Source organism: Protomyctophum parallelum, assembly GCF_964188405.1.
Source record: "Protomyctophum parallelum genome assembly, chromosome: 3".
In the NCBI taxonomy this organism is placed as follows: domain Eukaryota; kingdom Metazoa; phylum Chordata; class Actinopteri; order Myctophiformes; family Myctophidae; genus Protomyctophum; species Protomyctophum parallelum.
In genome coordinates, this window is record NC_139698.1 from 36,170,361 (window position 1) to 36,183,575 (window position 13,215).

At 44.5% G+C, this 13,215-nt stretch overlaps 1 protein-coding gene across 1 annotated transcript in view; it reads right to left on the bottom strand.

The window, feature by feature from the left end:
* Positions 1–13,215, bottom strand: part of adamts16 (ADAM metallopeptidase with thrombospondin type 1 motif, 16) — a 66,639-nt gene that overhangs the window by 14,889 nt on the left and 38,535 nt on the right. Inside the window, exons 13-18 of the mRNA XM_083760765.1 lie at positions 10,869–11,041; positions 10,602–10,732; positions 10,327–10,450; positions 9,044–9,288; positions 8,819–8,939; positions 7,226–7,352 (exon numbers count right to left, since the gene is read on the bottom strand). Coding sequence (XP_083616891.1) covers positions 7,226–7,352; positions 8,819–8,939; positions 9,044–9,288; positions 10,327–10,450; positions 10,602–10,732; positions 10,869–11,041 — 921 coding nt within the window. The remainder of the gene's footprint in view (positions 1–7,225; positions 7,353–8,818; positions 8,940–9,043; positions 9,289–10,326; positions 10,451–10,601; positions 10,733–10,868; positions 11,042–13,215) is intronic.

A 13,215-nucleotide genomic window follows, 5' to 3' on the forward strand; every position in this document is an offset into this window, starting at 1 on the left:
AGCGATGGCAACACAGTTGGAATCAGGGAAGAGTGAGAGGAGGGAGATTCCCCAGACAAAACGAGAGCACAGGGAGAGAGGGAGAGTGTGAAAATACATCTTCTTCATTATGTGTGTCAGTCATAAGGGTTTTGTGTTTAAAGTTTTGGTCTTTTGACTGAAACGTTCATAGGGTGGGGTGGGGTAGGGACACAGGTGACAGGACATTGTCCCAGGGGGAGAAGGAGGGATGAGTATTTCCCAATTTTCCCTACATGGTAACCCGACACCAGCACCCTTCTTCTCCTTCCCTGCTTTGTCTTCAAGACTGGCTGTGTGTGTATGTAATGTATGCCCATGTGGGTGTGTGCGTGCGTGCAGCAACATTTTTTGTGATGTCCCCTTGAAAAATGACCATGGCCCCCTTGTGTTCTAAAGCACTGTGTTTGGTTTTTTTGCTTGGTGGATGCCCCCCCTCCCCTCATGATGCCCTAGGCAACTGCCTGTTCTACCTGATGGGAGGGCGTGCGTGCGTGCGTGCGTGCGTGCGTGCGTGCGTGCGTGCATGTGTCCATCCGTCCGACAACAGCCAATCATACCAGGGTCTTTGCCTACAACATGTTATTGAAGTTCTGTGTGCATATGCTGTGTATGTGCTCTTGCATATGCATAGCCGTTACTCTTCTGGACATCAACAATATGAAAGTAAGGCTCAAAAAGCACACAATGCCAGCACTACATAAACTGTGCCACCTAGCCTTTCAGCACTTCTTAAAAGAGTGAGGCAATCCCCTCATGATTACATTACATTACACTGCTTTTCAGGCATTTAACTGAAGCTCTCACAGAGAGTGACTTGGACTAAGACAAGGCCTCGTTTATACTTAGTTGTGAGGCGGTGTCGCACATTGAGATTAGCCGATCTGCAAGCTCACAATTGCTTCACGCTACAACACATTGTGAGTTTGTAGATTGACTATGTTTGATGCATGACATGATGCACATCTGAGTATACAGTAAATCAGGCATAAGTGAAAACAGTTAGATGTGCTGATGTCCAGGGACTATTAAACCTGCTGTGTGTAATATCAGCAATGTCTTGTTCAGGAACTAGGAGAACCTTGTTGATTGTCCAGTCAACACCCATGGATTTCTGACAGATTTTGCAATCCATCTTCCACAGTTTGACTCCATCCCAAGATAACCAAACAGGCCTAAACATGCAGGGGAACATGATCAGAATTGGGGACTGAACAACATCGTCATCTTAAAAAAAAATACACAATCATAGTGAAGATGAGGTCATTATTTCAACTAAGCCACTCTCTGCTCATAAATCAAGACAACTTGTCAGCAGTGTCCATTTCATTAGCAAGAATCTGGCTGATATTCTAGACCATTGCTAAGAGTGTACCTGCATGGGAATACTCAGAATAGAGGCACAGAGGAATTGACGCCTCTACAGCAGCTGCCCCGGGCCTCTTGATAAATGCTAGTGTTATTTCTTCTGAGACATACATTGTTGACAGTTGTTAGCCCCCCGTGTACAATTGTGCATCTATTCTGCAGCAGTACTAGTGGTAGCCGTCGTGAAATGTTATGCACCCCATCTGACATGGTACTTAGTAATTTTGTCATAAGAAAAAAGGAGAAAAAAGGTGGCACGGTGGCACAGTCGGTAGTGCTGTCGCCTCACAGCTAGAAGGTCCTGGGTTCGATTCCCGCTGGGGACACTGTGGGCGTGTTCTCTCACCAGTGCCCATACCCGAGGCGGGGTTGGCGAAAAGGGCAATTCTGTGTGGAGTTTGCATGTCCCCTAGGGTAGGTACCCTCACAAAAAACATGCAGTAATCTGATCTCTAAACTACCTCCCCCTGGCCAGCTGGGGCGCCTGATGGAGAGGGAAGGAACTGGTTGAAATAACGTGTTCCTTCCACGCGCTACGTCCTGCCGGGGAAACTCTCCCCTGTCAGGTGAAAGAAGCAGCTTGGACCCCTCATGCATAGCAGTAAACATGAGGTCAGTCTGCGGCCCCCCAGGTTGGCAGAGTGTAGCGCCCAGGATTACATTAGATAATTGACACTGGGTGGAAAAAAAACGATTGCAAAATCGTGGGATAAAAATTGAAAGAAAAAAGGAGAAAAATAAATGCTATTATGTATGCCTCTCACATAGCCCTTCTGTCACATTATGTTGTCTCACGTTACCAGAGCAATTTCCAAATGCTCCATCATACAGTCTGGGCCAACGGAAGAGCTGTCATGAGTAAACTATAGAGCGGAAGTGGAGCCTCCTCGCCACTTCCGTTTCGTCTTTACAGTCACGCACATTTATCTTAATATAAATAGAAAACTATCTAAGCATATATAGCTTGTTGCTTAGCAGAAAAGGAAATACAAAAATAAGCTCTAAAGATATTTTTAAATATATTTTGTGAACGGAAATGGCAGCTCTAGCATTCGGAGATTGTGGAATAGTTGTCTGGCTACACGAGACTATGTTACAAACAGTGTTCCCAGTTTTAATACTGCAGTTGTAGCTCTCACAGATGTTCTCAAATGCTCATCTGATATCAATCTCACCTGATGCTTAACAACGACTCCCTTATCTCCTCCCCTCCTGCCAATCACTGAGGTATTTATACCTACATATACCTATGTCTACCTGCCATTTGAGCTTTTTTTGTTGCATCCCTCCAGCACCCCAGTCTCCTCTGTTACCCCCTTTCTTTCAACTCTCGCACGTACTGAAAAGTTCCTAATGGGGTGGTGGTTGTAGCTGACTGAGTAGATAGAGAGGCTGTCTGGGAATCAGAAGGTCACTGGTTTGACCCTCATCTTGCCCAGTGCATACCTGTATATGTCAAAGTGTCTCTGAGAAAGACGCTTCCCTAATTCCTAACTGCTTATCTGAATCAGATTCCAAATCAACTTAACTCATTCTTTTTCTCGTTGCCAAGAATGTCTTTAGACGTGTTTTTATATTGGTTCAGAATGGTCGAACAGCTGATATCCACCGTCTAGCAGCATCCCCGTCGCTAGGCAACGCTCGGCTCGCATGTGGTCTGCCAATTAAATGATTCCCCGCCGTCCACCACCATTACAAGTGCGATCTTAAGGCGCCTTATTCTCGGAATTGAGGCTCAAATTGAGGCTCAAATTGAACGTGGATGTTAGGGTCTCATTACTAAATTCCTTCCCTCATCCCATTGCACACCATTCCAGTCATCTCCACAACAACCTTTCTTACATCAATAAATAAACACACAGAGCAGAGACAATCAACGTACAACTGAACAATCCCAAAACAGTGCTGGTGCCCTGGAGACCATTACTCCGCATACTCATTAGCCTGAAAGGGATACATTAAATGTACTCAGAAGACCTGACACCGGCAGCTGTTTCAGACACGCATAGCGAGGGTCTCTCTAGATATGCTGCATTTTTGTCACAAATTCTTATCATAAAGATATGGCTGATGTTAATCAAATCAGGCAGACAAGGGAATACATTTGGATAGTTGGACTCTGCACTTTGTTGTTGTTAGCTGAAAGAAGATATATAAAGCCTGATTAATAGACAGTGTTATGCATCGAAAATAACCGACTGACATTGAGTCATGGATGCGTCACATAATCACATTATGAGCTTGGTAGGTCAGGTCTGCTATTTCATTGTGCGACGAAGCATACATTTGGCTAAAGTTAGATACAAGTTGGACTTGGACTATCCCCCCATTGGCCATTCATTTTGATCACCGATGGGGATAGGCTTTTATCCCTGCTACTGGTCAGACTGAAATAAATATATACATGTCCTTTTGGGAAATGTAGACTGATTGATTAATTCATTTGGTACATTTCAAACGAAAGTACCCGAAAGTAGTAGTAACTAAATACAAAAACTGTTACTGTGGACGACACCATGATAAGGCATTACACTTGTTTACAAGACGACACATTGAGAACTCCAATATGATTATGGCTGAGTCAGAGTGACGTCAGAGGTCCGCCCACCTGTCAGCTGGCCCTCCCATTAGCAAATTTGAATATACTAGAGCGGTGCCTGTTGGGCACTGACCTACTTGGAACGATGAAAGTTGGAAATGAATGCCCCACCCAGTTATTATGTTTGTGTCCCTTTTATGCACATATATGTAGTTATTTGTCAGGCATGCCCAACTATGGACTCTATATGCAGATGTCAGAACATCATTGTGATGTCAGAACAGGCCAGCTCCATATATGGAGCTGGCCTGGAGGGGCTTTTGTGCTGGTTCTGGACAACCGGCGATCCGACGGACTGGACACCGGGTACTCCCTGTGGTGGTGTGGAACGCGCGTGTCAAATTTGAAGTCGTGGGGCGAACGGTTCTCGAGTTATGTGGACGTACGAAATCACGTACACACAGAGACGTGGTGCATTTATATTAGGATAGGATTTGTTGAAAATAGCTGATCTACTAGCTCACACTGAATCGCAATGTGACACATGGTCAGCTTGTAGATCGGCTATTTTCCCTATTTGGCGTACAATGAAGTATATGTGCTGCCATCTCTCTCTCTCTCTCTCTCTCTCTCTCTCTCTCTCTCTCAACAAAACATGGTAATACATCAGATAATATATAAAAATAGCCATCAAGAATCATACATAAGCTAAGAACCTAACAGTGGAATATCTATAATGAAACTATGCGTATACACTATAGAGTCATATGTCTACATAGAATGCTATCCAAGTTACATAAGTTGAGCCTTTGCATATAATTACGCCTGTAAGGTCGTCGAGGCTAGGGCAAGTGCTATACGTCAAGTTCTATATGGGCTAAGATGGAGTCTGTAGCTCAACACCATCATCAAAGTCATAATCAGTTACAATGTTGAAATCATTGTCAGTATGAATGTATTTTAACACACAATCGTGTGTTAAATCGTGTGAAATTCCAAAAACTGCTATATTTATACAGCATATATTTATACTATACATATATATAGTTATACCTGGTGAAATAATGAATGTAAATAAAAAGAAAAACAGACATACAGAGCAGAGGACAACTCCCTCATTAATCTTGACCTAAAATTGTCCTCCATTTATGAATGTTCCTGTTCAGGGTTTTACCATTTGTGACACTGTCCAGAGCAGCAGAGACAAGGAGGAGGAATCACTCCCAAACGTGTATCCATGTATCCACGACCACGTGCGCGTGTGTGCATGTGTGCATGTGCGTGCGTGTGCGCGCGTGTGCATGCCTGCGTGCGTGCATGCGTGTGTGTATGTGTGTGTGTGTGTGTGTGTGAGTGTGACACATGGCCTGACTGTCAGTGAGTGGACCACTCCCTATGATCACCAGCTAACACTGGCTGGTCCTTCAGTCTGTGCCTCGGCCTCGACACCGTCCGACCTGGCCCAGTCTGTCAGGGCTTCTGGCGGTGACTGAACTCAGCAGAGCTGAGCCAAGATCCCACAGAGACACACCCTGGACCAACACCAGAACCATGGATGTCTCTTTCTCTCTCTCTCTCTCTCTCTCTCTCTCTCTGTCTGTCTTTGGTATCATCATATCGCAGAGACACACTGTTTATCATACCACTCAAGGTGACAGCAGTGACCTCATGCAACCTTGTGGCCACCCGTCCCGCACCCACACTTACATAGTTTTGCACAGCGCAAGTCCAAAACCCCAAATGGGTCTGGCTTGTCTTTTTGCGGGCATCCACAGTGTTAGAAAGAGTGTGATTTAAAATGTGTTCGACGTGGATCCAGGGCTGAATGAGAACCATACTACGGTCAACACAGAAGTTACCCATTCCTTTCACATGGAAACGTCTAAGGTTGAAGTCATCACACAGTAAAATCCTCAGCGTTAATTGAACTCAGAAGAGAGTGCAGACGCGTGCATATTTCTGTTTTGTGCCACATCCTTCCACCAAACTATAAATGAACTTTACGTGACGCGAGAGGAGCGCTATCCTTCCATAACAGGTGCTTCTGGGGCATCACGGCCTGCGTAGCTACATTAAAATCAGATCGTGTGGGAGGCTCACAGAGGTTGACTCAACCAATAAACAGTTGCTTTTGACATCCTGAATGTCAAACAGTGACACCACAGATGTGTGGGTTTTGTAGGGCAATAACACGTAGAAAGAAGCAGCAGGTGGTTTGAATAGTGAGATACAGAGGTCCGGGGGGGGCATTGGAGAGGGTGGGGCAAGAGAGAGAAGTCAAAACCAAACCTGCTGAGTTTGCAGTGAAGAAGGCAATAAATGGGAGACGGGGAGAAACCTCGTATCTCCATAACCATCATTCAACTTTTCATGTTTTTCTTTTCGTATATTAATGCCCTACTTCCTGATACTAAAGTGTCACACAAAAGTAGCAAAAATAGCCGATCTACAAGCTTGCGATGTGACATGATTTGAGCTATTTGCGTTTTGGACATAAAAGGTATCCACCCAACCGACAGAGACGATATAGAGCAGTAAAGAGAAAGGGAAATAATATGAGAGCGAGATTGAGAGAGTGAGAGAGACCTACTAGGCACCAGGCCCACAGCCAAACAAAACACTGTTGCTATGAGATGATGAGGAGATAATCTCTGGCACAGCATGGAGGACTTAAATCAGATGGTCTCAATCTGTGACTTGTGATTTCTACAAATGAAGGAATGCCTGCATCACTCTTTCACTTCACTTTTTATGTTTTGCAGCTACAGAATTTCACTTGATCGATCGTCGGGGGAAATCTTGAAGTGGCTAATACATATGTTCAGGTCGTAAGAATGCTATGATTTGCATTGTTCCACATTTCTTATTATTCTGTGACCTGCCCGGCCCAAACCCTACATACCCTCCAAGGCTTCAATTGCTCAAGCCAAAAGAGGTCAACGAGGCAACAGATCGTAAGACACCTCTGTATTATATTGATATACATTAACTACTAAATTATTTTAGGGAGAGTCTTGAGGTATATTTACCACATCATTTATAATAACAGCATATATCTAATCATGAACAGTGTTTCTGACTCTGATATTATCTATGATATCTTATTAACCCATTTTGGGCGGGAACCCCTTTTGGTGTTAGCATTATGTTACGCTTTAGCTATTGAAAAATAGCAGATCTACAAACTCATAGTGCGCCACCGAGTGGCGCGCTACGAGCTTGTAGGTCTGCTATTTTTGAAAAATCGAAGAGCGACTGATGTAGAAACATAGCTTTTTCAGAAAACTGTCAATAACTAACCTGGCAGGACAAGGCTGGGTGTGGCAGGGCATCAGTCCAGTAGCCGGTCTGGATCTGGGATTGCAGTAGGAGGTATTCACCTGGACCCTCATATCTTTGTAGCATGCTGACTTGGTGTTCATCTGGCCTGCATGAGGAGACATTCACAGTCACATAAAGCCGGCTGCAAATATAAATGTGAGGCACCTGGTTTCACTACAGCATATCAACAGCATGAAGTCATACGTAATGCTAGGAAATGCTTTGCATATGCTTTCATGTGTCGTATACACTTGGTATAATATGCTATATTCGTGTACTACTGTGACTGTCTCTGTCATTTGTGGCAGCACACAGTGTTGGAAAGTTATTCTGGAGTGTTAAATGGATGTTTGAAAAAAAAAGATAATAATAAAATAACAATCATTTGTCAGACCTGAATATGTGAAACTTGAATCCGAGGTTGGTATTTGGCCTTAGGCAAGGTCAGTTTTGCAAATATCAGGCCCACAACACTGTTTTCTAGCTATTTAGTCACACTCTTTAATAAAGCAAATGACCCTTGAACCATTAGGGACTACAATCAGGAGCCAATGATGGAGGTGGTCGAGGTAAACCTAAATAGACTGGGGTGGGGAACTTTAACCTGCAGGGTCACTCTGTGAGCACTCCACACTGAGGGCTTTGTTCACAGCTAAACACACACACCAATGCAGGCAGACGGGCACTCATAGATACCGTACACACATGTACGCATGAATGCAAAGAAAGACACATGAACACGTTCACATGTAACCCCTACACACGCACGGGAGTGCGCACACACACACACATGCACGCGCGTGTGCACGCACGCACGCACGCACGCACGCACGCACGCACGCACGCACGCACACACACACACACACACACAGTTTGTACCAACCTCAAACCTTTGTATGCAGTACTATGCACCCCAGGTTACACCCAGGTCATTACAAGGGTCTAATAGCAGTCTCTCTCTTTGTGTGTGTGTGTGTGTGTGTGTGTGTGTGTGTGTGCGTGTGTGTGTGTGTGTGTGTGTGTGTGTGTGTGTGTGTGTGTGTGTGTGTGTGTGTGTGTGTGTGTGTGTGTGTGTGTGTGTGTGTGTGTGTGTGTGTGTGTGCGTGCGTGTGCGGCGTGCGTGCGTGCGTGCGTGCGTGCGTGTGTGTAATAGCAGGTCTCTAGTTGGATAAGAAGGACAAAAGTGCTAGTAATGTCCCCTCTGTAATGATGGGGACGCTTCCCTCTGGTCAGTCCATTTAACCTGCAACTAAGAGCCTCATTATAGATCACAGAGGGACAGAGTGGACCACTGATCTACTGGCAGGCTTCTTCCATTGGTGGTGGGAAACCAACATCGGTGGGTCAAAACAACACTGTCTGGAGTGTTTTTGTTTTAACGAATGTTTTATTAAATTAATGTTGTGTTCGATCCGATTTTCCTATAGTCTCCTCAGTCAAGGAGAAATACTGGACTCTTATGAAATGTTATGTTCACCATCTCTTGATTTTAATTTGAGAATGTTGTTGTCCTTTAATGATTATGATGATTGATGATGCCGAAACATGATGCTATAGGGTACATGTAGTTACCTCCAGCACATGTTGCTGAGCACTGGGAGCGTATGATGGCCCAAGAATAATTGTGCTTGATGTGGGTCTTTTTCAGAGTGTATTCCCAGCGCACACCAGGGTTCCAGCCCTGCAGCAAAATCTACAATGGAGAGAACAGGAAGAGTATGAATAGATCCTTGACAACAAAATGTAAACGACTCCTGAAGTCCCTTTGTGTGACTACGGGCTCCATATACACTGTACCTCTATGACCAGCGTTTCGTTGGTGGGGCCAGTCGAGGTGAGGCTCTCTGGTCTGTTGTACGGCCTCTTGTATTCAAACAGAGCTCCGGCGATGGGGTGTCTGCCAGGCCAGTCCACCGTCCAGCGGCCGTTGAGGTAGTAGCGTCTCTGGGTGTCCCTTATGGCGAGGTAGGAGCTGGAGGTGTTGAGCTCCACCACACGGATGCTCCGAGCACCGGCTGGAATGGTCACCACTCCATAATACTCTGCGTACAAAGACACAAAACAAATCGTCTCTGTCGGGTGGAAACCTCATACGTCCAAAATTGTTACTTAAAGGGGAATTCCACTAATTTTCAACATTTTACTATGTCATTACCATTGTTAACAATGTTAACACCCTCCGCGCCATTGCTGTACATCTAAGTCAATTAAAGCCATTTCAAAATAAGAGCTCAACTGGGAAAAATGCTGGCGTGCATTAGATCCTAATTTTTCAATAAATGCTAGCGGGCTTTTTTTCAGACCTACAGTTATAGGAAACACAGAATGGGGGGGGGACTTTTTTATTATGTCCACACAACAACTCTGAAATAGGACATTAATTGACAAAAAAAAACCCACAAAAGGTTAAAATATGGACAGCAATGAAATACAGATCAAGCCAGCTGAAATGTACCCTTTATTGATTAACCACTTGAAAATGGAGGAATGTGTAGCATCCCTATTTGGGGGTGAACATCCGGCAAAAATAGCTGATCTACAATCGACTATTTTCAGCGAACGTGTGAAGAGAAAACAGGAGGAGGCCTAGAATAGAGACCTGGGGAACTCCAGTTGACTAACATGTTTAACAACATGGATGGCACTATAAGGGGTGAGCCGCCCAGAGGAGGGTCTGTCTGTCTGTGTGTGTGTGTGTGTCTGTCTCTCTGTAGCTACTGGGCCCATCAGCGCCAAAGTAGACCAAGTAGACCAGTAGACCAAGAAAACCCCTGAATATTATTCACATATGTTTTATACTTTTTGTATATTTAACTTTCATTTTATAATCGAAGTGGGGTTGGGCTGAAACTGTGTCCAAATATGGCGTCATACATCTTAGATGTCATAGATGACTGACGTCATAGACTGGCCACACGAAAGTCCCTGATGCAAAGCAATTTAACAAGAGAAAGAATTGCAGTTTGTACACACACAAAACTAAAAAGGTTTACAGAAACTGCCTTGAAAATGAACAAATAATCAAAGGGGAAAGAACATGATCAACAACAGAACGGAACAACTTGGAGAATATGACCTACGGTTTGTATAATGTTGTTTGGTGTACTGTCCCTTGAAGACCTTGCACGTGGAGTTGTCTCCCTTACACACACCACATGCATCTGGCACTGCAGTGGAGCCTAGCACACGGTCGCACCCAACTCTCTGTTGAACAGAACATGTTTAAAGAATATATACAAGTGATACAGGAAGCTCATTTCAACTCGACGGCCACCAGACTAAAGAAGCTTTCAAATCAATCCGCAACTTAATTAATTTGACATTACGTTGTCATCACCTATACATATTTCATTACCTCACACAGGCCGTCAATGCAGACGTTTGAGCTGTCCTGGGAGCACAGCGTTCCATCTTTGACTTTGCTGGCCAGGGCAAAGAAGAAATCATAGCCTTCAGCAAAGCAATACAGCTTACACAAGTCTTGATCTGGGAGGAGAGAGACTGGATTAAATATCCACACTGATGAGCTTGCTGGGACCGCAAGTTCTACATCGCATCTTCTCGTCATATGAAAAGAATGGATTAGTGATACTTTCCAAAGACAGGAAGAGGTGGTCCTTACCGTCCACTCTAGTGTAAGGCCTCCAGTTGTAGTACCATCCTCTGAACTGTTTGCTGTTGAACTCTGCACACTGCTGGGCTCTGTAGTCTATGGCGTTGGACGGACAGTCCTCTGTGTTACACAGCTTGTAGGACCTGGAGGAGCCATCACAGTACTTTCCTCCATATGCAGGTCTGCAGGAAAAAAAAAATAATAATAATCAGGATTTTTGATTACTGCTACCGAGATTAGTATAGTTTAAAAATCACACACGTGTGAAGTGAGGGGCGCTAATATATTAAAGTCTAACTGTTGATTAGGTGATGTAATGGAGATGTAAAACAAACGGTGGCAACACAAACATTAAACGCCATTAACAATAAAGAGACAATATGACGTTTCCCTTCATTGTCAAATACAAAACAAACATTGAACTAAAGACAAACATTAAACCTGTGTATAGTACTTCAAATCACACAGGTGAAGTGAGGGGCGCCGCCGCCCAGCCGCCCACTGAATTTATATGGCCCACATGACGTCTTACGTCGTCATTTAGTGTCCATAGACTTGGCTGGCAAACAATTTAGATGATAAACGCTCTGAACAAGCATTACAAATCGAATACCGTCTGCCATATGACGTAATCTTCAAAGGACATGCATCGCCCCAAAAGGAGTAGAGATTAAGTAATAATAATAATGAATTGCATTTTTATAGCGCTTTTCCAAATGCTCAAAGTGCTTTACAATGGTTCATTCATTCATAAATTGGGAGGTGAAGTGGCGAACAGTCGACGCCAGCGTCCTCACTTCCCACACCAAAAACTCACTGGAGGCAATGTAGGGTTCAGTGTCTTGCCCAAGGACACTTTGACATGTGGACAGCCAGACAGGAGGAGCCTGGATTCGAACCGCCGACCCAGGGATCATTGGACGACCTGCTCTACCTCCTGAGCCACAGCCGCCCCAAGTAAGAAGGGATCTCTCCCTCTCTCTGGCTATCTATCTATTGGTGAGCTTGTAAATCCACTCTGACGGTCTTCTGTAGAATCAATGCAGTCTCATCAGTGTGGCAGAGCATATCATTGTTTTAGAATTTACAAACGAGAATTGTGTTAGCCACAGTGTCAAGCTGTGCTATGTCTCCATACCTCAAGTTCATTTTGGAACAATAGCATGCTCGGACAAACGAGACATGTTTTGTCCAAGCTAGAGCATGCGCTCTCCAAGCTCCCACATTACGGCGATCTGCATTTATCAAATGGGAATGTACTGAATTCTCTCAATTGTCAAATGACAAGAGAGCCCTCTGAGCAACCTCAAGAATGCAGTTTCATTTGTGGGGATACAGTTTAGCTAGCTCAGTGGCCTTGTGGTTAGATAATGTCCACCCTGATACTGGGTGGTCAGGGTTTAATCCCCGGCCAAGGCATACCAAAGACAATGCAAATAGTACCCAGTGCCTCCCTGCTTGGCACTCTGAATTAAGGGTTGGCTTGGGGATACAGTAAGTCACTGCAACATACTAGCGTCATGTCCAGGCCAGGGGGTGTACTTGTACATCAAGCTGCCTCATGCTACAGAAACAGGAAATGGGCTCCTCATGTATCATGTATCCTTGGGAACCATCGGTTCCCAAGGCTACTTACTTACAGTTTAGGTAACACATGAAAAATTACTCAGATGATAATGTAATAACTGTATACTTAACTGTAACGTATAAAACTCACATAAAACTCTGAAATGTTTGTGTATCGAATAGCCGAGTGGAGGCCCATTCCATTCACAGGTGCATATCCCCAGGCTATGCTCCAACTAATCCTTGGCTCAGGACAATTACATCTTCTATAAGCCCTCCAATCACACCATCACTGAGCTCTCTCTCTCTTTCTCACCCCATCTCACTTACACCCACACTTATTTTCCTCTCATTATTTCCTATCCGTTTTTCTTTCTGTGCCATCTCTGTCTTTCCCTACTTAACCGTTTCATCCTCTCCGTGTCCCTCAGTCTTTTATATGTCCCTTTCTCTCCTTGCCAGCTTCCCTCCTCCCCTTCTCCCACATCTATTATTCCCTACTTTATCATTCCTGCTCTTGCTCTCTCTCTCTCTGACATTCTCTCCCTGTCTGTCTCTGTCTAATCTATCCCAGCACTTGACAGGATCTTGGCACGGTAGTGTAGTTTGGTGATGAAGAGGTGGCCCCAGCGTTTGTGGCGGACTGACTGAGTGACTGATTGAGTGCATACTGTAAAGACTCAAAGAGTGAAAGACTGGAGCAAGCAGTAAGCAAAGGAAGTGAGAGATCTGTGTCAGCGATCTTCACTATTTCAGTAATGTGTCTTACTATGCTGTCTCCAGATGGGCC